This window comes from Mesocricetus auratus, unplaced genomic scaffold, assembly GCF_017639785.1.
Source record: "Mesocricetus auratus isolate SY011 unplaced genomic scaffold, BCM_Maur_2.0 Super-Scaffold_100004, whole genome shotgun sequence".
Taxonomy (NCBI): Eukaryota; Metazoa; Chordata; class Mammalia; order Rodentia; family Cricetidae; genus Mesocricetus; species Mesocricetus auratus.
In genome coordinates this window covers 102,459,985-102,473,186 of record NW_024429189.1, presented here as the reverse complement: position 1 = coordinate 102,473,186, position 13,202 = coordinate 102,459,985, and the positions used below count along the sequence as shown (strand labels likewise).

At 41.5% G+C, this 13,202-nt stretch overlaps 1 protein-coding gene across 14 annotated transcripts in view; it reads right to left on the bottom strand.

The window, feature by feature from the left end:
- The window catches only part of Plcb4 (phospholipase C beta 4), a 375,454-nt gene that overhangs the window by 25,287 nt on the left and 336,965 nt on the right, over nt 1–13,202 (bottom strand). For all 14 annotated transcript variants that reach the window (XM_040746359.1, XM_040746367.1, XM_040746358.1 and 11 more), the window contains 3 exons: nt 11,235–11,284; nt 10,960–11,025; nt 237–352 (listed from right to left, as the gene is read on the bottom strand). In XM_040746359.1, the coding sequence (XP_040602293.1) occupies nt 237–352; nt 10,960–11,025; nt 11,235–11,284 (232 nt within the window). The remainder of the gene's footprint in view (nt 1–236; nt 353–10,959; nt 11,026–11,234; nt 11,285–13,202) is intronic.

The following is a 13,202-nucleotide window of genomic DNA, read 5'->3' as shown; positions in this document are numbered from 1 at the left end:
ATAAAGGTTTTAGGAACTCAGCTTAGACCATCTTTAAACAATGACTAAGATTACTGATGTCACACCACACTATGATGACACACACTTGGAAATGAATGGACCTCTTATTTTCTAGGAGTAATTTTCAGTGATGAAGCGGCACTAACACTAAGCTCTTCCATGGTCTCAGGCAGCAGAGCTGTGCGAAGTCACAGTGTTACAGGCAGGAAGGTTCAGCAGTTAACCAGCCATCTTACCCCTTCTTCTTCATCGCCTTCTCTAGGATTTTCTCATGAGTTGACTTCTCTTTGTCGTACTGGGCCACGATTTTGTCAACCTGTGTGCAGTGTAGCTTCTGCATGGTACTGTGTTCCTGAGCAGGAAAAATTTGCAGTTATGGGCTGGAGTTCAATTGAAGCTTACACTGTCGGTCTGCCCTGTTTTCATCAGTTTCCCCTGAGTGTTTGGGAAGCCAGTGAGTAATGCAGTCCAGGAATGAGGCAGACTTCTGGTCCCCCACCCAACACTAGTTTCCCAGTCAAGAGCACCCCTAAAAGGAGAGTTCCCAGCCTTATTCTAATGAAGACACCACTTCAAAAGGGAGCGCCCCATAAGACAGTGCTGAAAAAATAATCTGAGTAGCCGTTTGGGCTTTTCCTGAACCGGGACAGTATGGAGAAGTGGACTATGGTGCCTGCTGTGCCACACTTCCTCCAATCACCTAACAGAGGAAAAGTTTGGAACATCATGGCACATCATGAATTGCAACTGCCGAGTTTAGAAGCAACCTTCACGGTATCAGTTGCAATGCTTGCAGAGCTAAGAGCAACTTTTTCACTGGTAGCTTTACTAAGATGCTAGACTTTTGCAGGTTTCTCAAGTACTTTATTTGACTTATTTGATGTTGGTACCACAGCCTCAGGTCTACAGTTCCAGTACCCACAAGCTATTTAAACAAAGGACTGAGCTGGAGGGGGGAAAAGCAGGAAAATGACAGTAAGGTGTTACAGTTTTCCTCTGGAGAATGTAGAGCCTCCTACTCTGGAGGTGAGGATACCAAGTCTCTTGACCTTGGACAGTAATAAGTGTTCCCACTTTTCTGACCATAGTCAAGCCTAGACAAGACCAATTCCCCTTACTTCCTTCTTAGTGGCTGAGGGCATCTAAATTCTTGTACTTCTATCATGTTACCAGTCTTATTTCTCTAACCTGGGATTTAAAACATTATCTTTTAAGAATGTGGCCAACATGGACAACTGAAAAGCATTCTTGTCTCATAATGAAAATGACCCTAGATTTGGACTTACATGCTAGGTAGGATTGCTGTTTTCTTGACTTTTTTTCTGTGTCTAGTCTGATGGGTTTTTAAGAACCATGGCCCTATTTTCCACTTCAAATTGAAAAAGTGGTGCAAGTCTGGAGACAGTTAGAAGCCTAATAACCAGCTGCATTCCGAGAGTCAAAAGCAACTGGCCATAAACGAGCAAGGGCTGCTCCAATGGTCATTACCCATGTCTTCCCTGCCTGTCTTTTTTGTCCAGAATCCCACTACTATATCACAGACCTATTTCAAGGGCTTTCTTTTATAAATGGCAAATTCTCACATTCACACTGTTATTTGTTGTTTCACCTTGTAGCTAACCTTCATGTTTGGAAATGTACATAGCAGAGACAAAACACTTGTTTAAAATGCATTTCCATGTTCAATAAGTTGTGTAGGTGTTGTCTTCAGCAATATGGCTTTGCTGTCAGTTTTTGGAGAGCAACCTACAATTTTGAAAGCAGCCTTTGTTTTGGGAGGTTCCCATGGGACTCCTTTGGACAATAACTCAATTAGATGTAACCAATTCCTGGTTCTGGAAGCTTCATTTGGTGACAACAAATGGCCAGTTGGGGCTCTGTCTCCCCCATAGTTTGGTGATTTCCTTTAGACTGCTTCCATATATGTATACATTTTAATATGTATATATTTTAGGAAGCTTCTACTGTAATAGGTTTCCATACTATCCCTCAAATGACCTTTAATTTTACATGTCTCCCCTCATATTTCCTCCCTCATCCTCCTCCTGCCTTTTCTTTCCTACTTGACCCTCGCACTGTCCATAACTACCTATTCTATTTCTGTTTCCTGGGGAGATCTACATGCCTCTCCCTCCTAGTTCCTTACTTGATATTTAACTTCTGTGGATGCATATGTAGCCTGCTTATTGATGACTTTATAGCTAACATCTATACAAAGTGAATAAATACTATATTTGTCCTTTTGGGTCTCAGTTAATTCTCTCAGGATGATTTTTTTCCTAGCTTCATCCATTTACTTGTGAATTTCATGATTTTTCTTTTTTTGTTTGTTTGTTTGAGTTTGGATTTTAGCTACTGAGTAATATTATATTGTTTCTGAGGAGAGCCTTCACCCTTATGTGTTACTGGCTTTGGTACAGGAAGGTACTCTAAACACTACCAAAGGAGAAATGTAAACACACACCCAGTGCTGGGAGGCCTTGCTGGACGGAGATTGCAGTCTACCATGGGCTGCCAGCTCTCTCCAAGTTCAGCAACATGGAGGACTCCACCCATTCCCCACATCCTGGAGGAAGGCATCTTGTTCTCTACCTGACTTTATTTGAAGATTGTCTCTAGGCCTGGTTGCCTGACTTATCTCTATTGTAACCTTCAACACAGTTCCCTGCAGAAGCTTTCCTCCTGCTGCTCATATGGTAACAAGACATTGTGCCAGGAGCTTTCAATAGGACCTTGTTTCCACAGATGATAACTAAGACTTGTACTAGGAACCTTATGATAGGAACATGCAACTTAATGCAAATTGTCCCCAATCCTATATACCCCTGTTCTCTGGAATAAAGTTGGGCTGTCTCACAGAATCACTCTCCCAGAAAGTTATTTTCTTCATGCTTACAGGCCATTCAAAGCTCTCTGTCACTGCTTCTGCTTGTTAGTCCTTATGGACTGGTGGCCAATGGATGGAGAGGAAAAGGGAACCCCAAAACCCAGCTACAAACTCTTTGATCTACAATAGTGTCCTGCCTGCAAGCTATGTTAGGGCAATGGTGGTACAAAGCTTGTAGAAGAAGCCAATAAAGATCTCATTTGAGTTAAGAGCGCTCCACAAGATGGAACCAATACCCAAAACTTCTTGAGTGACCAAGAACCTGAGACTAGAAAGGACAGGGAACTATGGTAAAACCAAACATTACTATTTTACTAAAAGGCACAGAGCAATAAAATGATTCCTAGTGACATTCGGCTATACTCATTGATCAGCGGTGCCTTGCTCAGCCATTATCAAAGAAGTTTCCTCCTGAAGCACATAGGGACAAATACAGAGGCCTTACGGCCAGACAGTATGTAGAGTGAGAAATGTTGGAACACTCTGCCCTAAAAGGGATGCCTCCATCAAATCCTTCCTCACAGGACTCAGGGAAGCCTGCAGAAGAGGAGGCAGAAATAGTGTCGGAACCAGAGGGGATGGAGGACACCAAGGCAACAAGGCCTTCTAAAGCAACAGGACTGACACACATATGACTCACAGAAACTGAGGCAGCATTCACAGGACCTTCACTGTCCTTTAGGTATATATTATAGTTTAGTGTTTTTATGGGAGTCCTAAGTCTGTGATAAATGTGTCTCTGTGTCTATATCTATTTCTTGTGCCTTTCTTAAATTCTTTTCCTTCTGTGTTATCTCTTTCCAATTTACTAGCTTCATTTCATCTTATTATATTTTATTATTATCTCATAGAACCCTCTTGGTTTCCCAATGAGGGACAGAAAGGGAATCAATCTGACTGGGATGTGAGGTGAGAAGGAACTTGAAGGAGAGGAGGGAAGGGATAATTATGTGAGAAAACTCTATTTCAATACAAGGGAAAAAAGAAAAAATATGGCCATGAATGAAGAAAAATGCATTTCCACACCTTGCTTGGAGACTTCAACTAAGTCTCAGCTGGCACAAGACAACACATCTTTGTTGAAGTCTTAGGATTCCAGTACAACAATTCTATGCTGAAAGATTAGTTCTGAAGAAAGACATATTTTGCCTTGACAGTCTCCATTATTCTAAAAACCTGTTCCTCAGACCATGCAAATTATGAGGTATGGAAATAAAAGCCAGTCTGTGGAAATCTGGAGGCTGCTGGGTAAAGCAGCTAAGATCCTGCATTTTCAAGTCAGAATGAATTTAGGTCCCATCCTGGCTCTAACATTTAAATGCCAAGTGCTTTTGTCAATCTGCATCCCCTATGAGGATGGATGATGCCATCTTTCCAGTGGTTGGATGAGTATTTGCAATCATGGTCACAGTCATATCTCTAGTCACTCTACTTTGTAATATGACTTGCTCACCCTGTCCAATGGGAGAGTTCATCTCTCAATGTGAGATAGACTGAGGACTTTCTTTGGTCAAATAATTGAGGAGAAAGTGATAGAGAGCTATGTCTGAGCCAGAATCCCTAAGAGCCAAGCATGTTGTGTTTTGTCTTAGGGACCTCTGTCATTTGAACAGGTCCAGACTGGCCTGTAAGATGAGCAACTATATTACAGAGTCAGAAAGTAGTGCAGAGGAGGCTTTCTAAGTCAGCCAGCCCCTAACTGCCCACTGCTTCCTACACTGGCAGTGGTAGAATATGAGAGAGAGAGTCCAGGAGAGATCAGGGCAAGTTTCCAGCTGAAGCCAGTCCAAATGGCCCACAAAACTGTAAACTAAACAGATTATTTGTCAATATATTTCAGAGTGGCTTGTTACTAAGGAAAATATTACTAGCAAGCTAATATAATCATAGAGCTCCCTTACAAACTATTATCAAGATATCTAAGAATAAACATTTATGTGCCCCTAGTTTTGGTTAGCTCACCTACTACTCTTTCCTCTCCCCCATCTCCCCACTCACATGTCTGCTTAATTCTATAACCCTGAAGTAGCCCCTTCTTCATATCACTTTCAGTAAGTATTATATTATTCCTCCAATTATATGTTAATTCGGTTGTGAAATAGTAGGCTTCACACGAGTTTTAACTTATTAGTAAGTTAATTTTAAAATATATCTTTAAAAATGTTCACATGAAATATCCTTGCATTGGTAGACAATACCATTCCCAGGAGACATGACTTATTAAATGATAATCTCATTGTAAGCATGATGTACTTCCCTAAGAGTTATTGGCCATGGAGTCCTCAGACATGTCCAACACAACACATATGGTTACCATTGTCCTTGGTTACCAACTATAATTAAACAGTAAGACTCTGTTGCTGAAGATATCACACATTTTGGTTGTCTGTAGGGCATAGAGAAATTAATCTCAAACTGATTGGGGAACTTATTCCCTGATGGACAGTTTTCATAGTGCTAGAAAGTGCTATGTAGGCTGGCGGGAGATAATGGACATCCATAGCCTTACCCAGTGTTGGGTCATGCATGATATAACACCAATCTGCTAAACAACATATGCCCATTGGCACAATACTGCTATGACTGTTAAAGGGTAGTTAGCCACTTTCTGATTAGATTTGAGGCCTGCTCCACGAGGAGGAATTTCATACTGGTACTGGAATCCTAGTCAAAAGGCCAAAGCTTAGGAGACCATAGGTCCCAGAATAGAACCTGCTATGGTTATTTTGTTAAATTGTCTTCTAAACATTTACGTTTTTACCCATAGACCTGGGCTACTCTTAACCACGATCAGAAAAAGTGGGTAGCACTGTCAGTGGGCAGTGTTCCATGTAGAGACTCCTAATCGGGCAAAGTGCTGAAAGGAGACTGAGCACCCAGCTTTAGATAGGGTGCATCTTTGGCAACTCTTGACTTCTTGCAAGAAGAGGACAAGGAAAGAATGTAAGATGGAGAGAATATGGAAGAAGGCTATGAAATGCTATTTTCTGGACATGACATAGTCATCACTTTCATGAACTCATAGCAGCTATGGTTACCTATATAAGACCTGCATCATGATCAAGCCATCCATAATTTTAGCATAGATGGAGGAGGTGCTTATCCTGGCTCCACCCCTTGATGAGGGATGTCCTTCTGTATGCTTTGAATACATGTTTCTCTTATTGGTTGGTGAATAAATGCTGATTGGCCAGTAGCCAGGCAAGAAGTATAGACAGGGCTACCAGATAAGAAAATGCTGGGTAAAGGAAGGCAGAGAGGAGCTTCCAGCGAGATGCCATGTAACTGCTGAAGGAGTCACATGCTGGAGCATTACGGGTAAGCCACAGCCTCGTGGTGCCAATACATGGTTTAAAAGAAATGAGTTAATAATTAAGAAAGAACTAGCCAATAATAAGCCTGAGTCACTGGCCAAACAGTTTATAATTAATATAAGTCTCTGTGTGTTTATTTGGGATTAAACACTGTGGCACTGGGCAGAGCAGAAACTTCCATATACAAGCCCTTATTGAAGAGCTATTGGAAACTGACAGCATCATTCTCTTTGAGGTCCTCCCACTGGTAGGTTTTCCATGTTCCAGTGGATGAACCCACACCCAAGAATGTATTAGCTACATTGCAATAATTAGATTTAGTGGTTTGTTTTAAAAAAAGACATAAAGCTGGGAAAGGGATATGTTGGGAAGACTGGAGCAGAAGGGATTAAATATCTTATTTCATTGTACACATGTATGAAACTCTCAAGAATAAAGAAAATCTACTTTTTAAAAGAATAATTGTTTAAGTAAACACATGTATTGGCTAGTCATGTCCATTTAAAAATGTTTTTCAGGTAGAAAAATTGGTGACAGTTAAATAAGGTCAAGTGAGACAAAGTACTAATATCCCCAAGGGCAACAGATTCTGTACACACTCTCTGTGCTTTGTTAGTTTTCATTTGCCCATGTTAAAGACAAGCCTGTTTGCAGACTCAGCCCAAGTATATACAAAAAGTAAACACTCATATGTTCTTATCTGAGAAGCTGGCTGAGATAAGAGTGCATAAATATTAATTATTATAGATAAAATTTAGACTGTCTATAAACAAAAGGTTTAATTTTTAGAAAGTAATTCTTTGCAAAGTACTTGAGACAACATAAGTAGTCCAAAAATATTCTTTATAAAATTAGACAGTGTGATAAGTAGGAAAAGGTATGTAACTAGCATGTGCCTAGTTGTGTTCCCTCAGCAAGGATCACTCCCTAAATTTCAGTTTATTCATGTCTAAACTGTGGAGAGTATTACTTAAGTTTGGGGTAATGCAAAGAGGCACTGCATAAATGTTAGTCTCATATAGCTCTATATAAGATCCCCAAACTCAAGCTTCATAAACATAATGTAGGCTGAGCAGCCAAGTACATATAATGTGAGAGAAGAAATTCATTCATAAACTTTTAATGCACAGTATGACTTCAACTTCTGAAGTTTAAGACAACATGAAAAAGAAGCAGAAAAATGCAGCTGACTGATCAGACAGAAAGGCTTCCTGAAAGGCGGGCATAAAGTAGAAAACATTTTATTGTACTTTAACTGTTACTTATTCCAGAGAATTCTGAAGGCAAATGTTTCCTCCAAAAACACATACACTATTAAACTACTATGGAAATGTACACAAAGAAAGTAGGATTTAGGGAGAATTAAAATCTCTGTTTACTGCAGAAGAGGGGGGAGGATTATAGGAGTCAGAGAGGTCAAGGACATCACAAGAAAACCCACAAAATCAACTATCCTGGGCTCATAGGGGTTCACAGAGACTGAACTGGCAACCAGGGAGCCTGCATGGGACTGACCTAGGCCCTCTGCACATTTGTGACAGTTGTGTAGCTTGATCTTCTTGTGGGAGCAGGGGCTGTCACTAACTTTTGCTGGCTTTTGAGAACATATTCCTCATATTGGGTTGCCTTGCTCAGCCTTAATACAAGGAAAGAGGAGGTGCTTAGTTTTACTGCAACTTGATATACCACACTTTGCTGATATTCATGGGAGACCTGCCCTGTTCTGAACAGAAACAGAGGAGGAGTAGAATGGGGAGAGGGGCAGGGGAGAGATGGGGAGGGTGCGAGGGGTACTAGAGGAGAGGAGAGAGGGGAAACTATGGTGGGGATGTAAAATAAATATTTAAAATAAAAAGAAAACCTTTATTTACATCTTATTATAATATAGGGGCTTTAAGAACCCTGGAGTTACTTTCTACAAGGGAAGTCAACTTGGATTTATCCAGCCATATCGGGTCTAATGGTTAGTAACTGAAATGAATGTATTCCTGTCAACTAGGGAGTAAAAAAAATATAGAATGAACTTAGGGCATGCTGAAGTGGAACCTGCACAGCTTTTTTTAAATTGTTTTGTTTTGTTTTTTTCTGATAGAAGCAATTTTACAAACAAACAATTTACATCCTTTGCCTCTTTTTCCATCAAGCAGACTGGCCTGTTAAGGAGAGACTCTTGCATTTAGGGGGTAGATCATGTTTCATGGAATTAAGAGAACCCTTATTGAAAACAAAGAAAGGAAGGAAGGAAGGAAGGAAGGAAAACCCTTATCATCTCATGTGTTGTCATTGTGTCTGACCCAAGGAAGGGTGCTTTACTTACTTACTGAAGCATCTAACAGCCTACATGACTAATATAAGAATATTATATTGGCCTCAGATGGTTTGGGTTCAATTACCAGCCCTGCTGGTCCCCAACTCTGGAACATTGATTAAAGGTCTTGATTTAACTGGTCCTTGGTTTCCTTGTGTGTAAAACAGCTACTTGAGAGGAACTCCCTTCCAGAGAGAGATAATGCAAATGAGCGCAGTGTTAAAAGAACTTCTAGCTGCTGCTCTCTCTGCTGTTATTTTCAGTCACAGCAGATTTCCTGCTTGTATGTTAAAGGGCTGCTGAATGGCCTAAGAGGATTTATGTTTCTAACCAACACAGTGGCCACCAAGACAGAGATTCAGTAAGGGAAATCTGTTTGATTATTCTCTGCTATGTGGGTACCAACTTCACTCCTAATGGCTAAAGTAATTATTTCATTTCCCTCTTCTTATATCCAAGTCATGGCTCATGACACCAAATGTTATGATAAAGCATGTTGTGAACCTTGGAAGATTCCATGGCAGGCGAAGGTGACTGAGACAGGGGACAAACATGCCAGGGAGACAGAGCTTAAGTGAGAGGTTTTATTATAAGGGAGAGGGGGGAAGGGGGAGATAAAGAGACAGAGAGTCAGAGAGAGGAAGAAGAGAAGACGGAGATAAGAAGAGTCCAGTCTGCCCCAGGGGACCATCAGGAAAAGAAAGGAGGAAAGGGAGCATAAGTGGGTGCGGCCTTTCTTTTAAAGAGGTACTTTGCAGCTTCATGTAGACTATTAGTCATGGAAGCCTGGGCTGACCTGGGTACTGCCTGAGTGCTTTCTACCAGGTAATAGGGGCAGGCCAGCATAATGCCTGAACCCCTACACTTTCCACAGTCCAAACTTTTACAAATCAGCAATGAAAATCAAATCCATACTTTAAACATCTCTGCCTTTATTATCCCCCCATTCTCTGCCCCCACCACAAAAAGTCTGTGCTGTCTCCTCTTTAGGCCATGAATTGAATCTCACGAATGGGATGCACTGGTTTGAATGAGAAATGCCCCCACAGGCTCATATGTATTTGAATGCTTGTTCTGTAGCTGATGGAACTGTTTGGGGAGGGCTAGGAGGTGTGGCCTTGTTGGAGGAGGTGTGTTACTGGGGGTGGGCTCTGAGGTTTCAAAGCCCTCACTATTCCTAATCTCAATCTCAATCTCAATCTCTCTCTCTCTCTCTCTCTCTCTCTCTCTATCTCTCTCTCTCTCTCTCTCTCTCTCTCTCTCCCTCCCTCCCTCCCTCCCTCCCTCCCCTCCCCCAGGTTGTTGTCTTAACATGTAAGAAGCTCTCTGCTACTTCTCCAATGCCATGCCTGCCTGCTGCACAGTTCCCCATCATGATGGCCATGGACTCACCCTCTGACACTGTGAGTGCCCAGTTAAATGTTTTCTTTTATAAGTTGCCGTAGTCATGGTGTAGAAAAGTAACTAAGACACTGGTACTCGTGAAAGTCTGTAATAGTCTTTGAAACCACCTGTCAGTAAACATGTTGAATCCCGCAGCACAGAGAACATTCACTGACCAGGATAAGTTCTGACCTCTCTAAGGAGAACAAACTGAGGAGAAATAACAAGTTTTTCCCTCATGCCACTGGCACATTAGTGAGTTTACCCTTCACTCCTAACAGGAAGTGCAGGTCTGAGTGGGGCCTGGACAGAGTGGAAAGAGAGCATGCAATGCTCACATGAAAGAGCTTCAAAGTCCTTTCAGACCAAGAAAGAGAGCTTCTCTGTCTCTCTTTGCACTTCATGAAGAGGACACCCAGGATCCTGACAGTGGAGACAGTTAGGCTTCTCAAGACAGAAAAGCAGCTCTGCACCCCCCCACTGCCCACCTCAGTTCTGCACCCCAACTCCACCTCAGTTCTGTATTACCCCCCCTCACTCAGTTCTGATTCCCCCACCCGCCTCTGTAAGAGAAGACCAGGAAGAAGCATGGTGTCTGAAAACTGAAAACCTTTTCAAATCACTGGGAAATTCTGGGGGCCACTCTTTGGTACTCTTTTAATCTTGTAACTACCTCTTAAGATTTCTTCTGATCCCTGTCTGCCAGATTCTTAGTGATGAAAAGTAAAAATTCTGAAACTTCAGAAGCAGATTATTGGTTAGGGTTTACACAACCCCATGAAGAAAAGTGAGAGGTGTTCTCTGCTAAGGTCTCCCCACATAAACTGTTTATAAACTACTGGACAGTGGCCTGGGAACAAAGGCACTGGCGGTTAAGAGTGAGGTAAGATGAGGCTGGTACATGCATGCTAGCTGGTTACAGTTAGCTTCTAACTAGTATTCTGGACAAGGAATGGTTCACTATAACAACACAAGATAAAAGTGGTAGGCCTTCATCAGAGAGCTAAAAGTAAAATAAGAAAAAGAAACAACAAAATGCACACCCATGTATGCAAAAACCACAGTACCTTTGCATGTTTCTTCTTTAAAGAGCTTAACTCTTTCTGTTGTTTCTTTAAATGCTTCAAGTAAGCCTGCAGGAGAGAAAAGGAGGATTCAAAAGGAGATCAATCTCTCTCTCTCTCTCTCTCTGTCTCTCTCTCTCTCTTTCTCTCTCTCTCCCCTTCATTTCTTTCTCCCCTTCTATCCTTTCTCCAGAGGTAGTCACTTTGTGAGGAAAAAAGTACTTGTTTTATCAATTTGCATGGTACAAGAACATTTGAAAGTAGTGAAAACATTTTACCTTCATTTGCTTTAAATCTTCTATTCTCACTTGCGGGATAAGCTCAATACCTTTAAAAGAAAGTCATAAAATGTCAATATGTATATTAAAAATTAGAGTATATAGCACACAATATAAACTTTCATTCTAAATCTGCACCTAAAGTGTTCAAAGCAGCTTACATGCTACAGACAGAAACGTCTTACATTCTTACAGCAATGCACTGAATTGGGCCATTGTCAAGTTTTGTGTCCCTGATTCTCTACCTGAATCTGATTCAGGCCCACATAAGCTAGAGAGGGCAGATCACAAGAGAAATCTTTAAGGCAGCCCTTGGACAGGACATGGGAAGAAGGCAGGTAGGTGTACCCCAGCCTCAGGCAGCCTCAGGCAGGTCCTCTGGAGCTCCGATGTATAATGACTTAGGAGTTGTTCTATCTGAATGAAGCGAGCTTTGTGGTTTCACATGTGTCAGCTGAGAGTGTCTGCGGGTTCCTGAAACCTTCCAGTCAATTCAGTGGGGAATTCCCACAGTCTCCGGACAACTGTGGAAAAGTAGATGTAACTCCCAGTCAACCAGCCTTCTTGGCACTGGGTGTGAGCAAAGTGACCCCATAAAGGGGTCAGGCACAATAGTATCTGTTGCAGATATTTTTATCTCTTTATTTAATGTACACAGTATCAGTCAACTAACTTGCAACTCTATTCCTAACTCAGTCATCCATCACCTAAAAGCAAGACTCTGTGCACTTCTTTTTGACAAATTTAACCTTGGTATTTAAGTAATATGCTATTGAGTACGGTAATGTCTTCAACACAGAGGGAGTAATGAAATCAGACTCCCTGTTTAAAGGATTCTGTCTTGAGAAACTAGAATAATACACTCATCCTGCTCAACAGCTGAGTGAAGGCTGGACTTGGAGAAGTCATGGCAAACACAATTACAGAAGAATCCCTAATGGTTGTTTGATAGCAGATTGTCATCACAGGCAAATAAAATGAATGTGTACTCAAGGATAATTGGTTTCTATTGAAATCCCAAGGGCAGGTATGATGTACTTAACAAAGGAGACCCAAGCTTTTGATCAGTGGATGTAGAAGCAAAGTCTTGGCTGGGAAAATCAGTGCTGGGATCCATGATATTTTAGGGTAGGATGGGAAGAGTGTACAGAGCCATTTTCTGGTATCGCGTGTCTGCTTTCACAAGTCCCCCCACTCACCCCGGGCCTCACAGAACACAGTGAAAGAGAGGCAGTATGAGCAGCAGGTGACTGCTGCAAGGCTGCCAACTCTCTTGTTTACAGAAAGAACACAGGGCTTAGGAGACTGCAAGGTCCTCAGGTATCTAGCAAGTCCTAAGGATTTAGGCCACACTGACAAGACTTTCTTTCCTTGCATTGGTCTTAACCAAATCTTGATAAACAGGAGCCTGAAAACAACGTACCTTCCTCAATCACATTTTTCACTGTTGGAGAAATATACAAATGTTGTACAAAAAATTTCATTTGCCTATGTAGTTAGGAAAGCCTCCCATTTTACAGAAAAAAATAGTTGATTTTGTTATACATGCTTAAGGCAGTACAGTCAATAGGACATCTGACAGGAATAGAGATAGCCTATGTGTGAGGTCTCCAGAGACATGTAGCTCCTGAGTATTGGAAATGTGGGCATTCAAGGAACTGACTGTTCAAGTTTAATTTCAGCTCCCTTGCATTGCTCCATGTGGCTACCATGTGCTTGTCTGCTGACTAACCTGGTAGGAAAGTAGATCAGCATGTATCGCCTCTTAATTTCCAAAGGTTGTGGTGAACTGCAGTTTTACTACATAAAGCTTTTGATATTATCAACATAGTTCCATAAAATAACTTGCTTTGTCAAACTCTAACCTAGAAACTAGCTAGGACCCCAGTATGCTTAATTCCTTATTGTTAAAACATTGAAGAAAATATTGCAGTGTGGGTATGGGCATTCTGTATGGCTACACAGCTA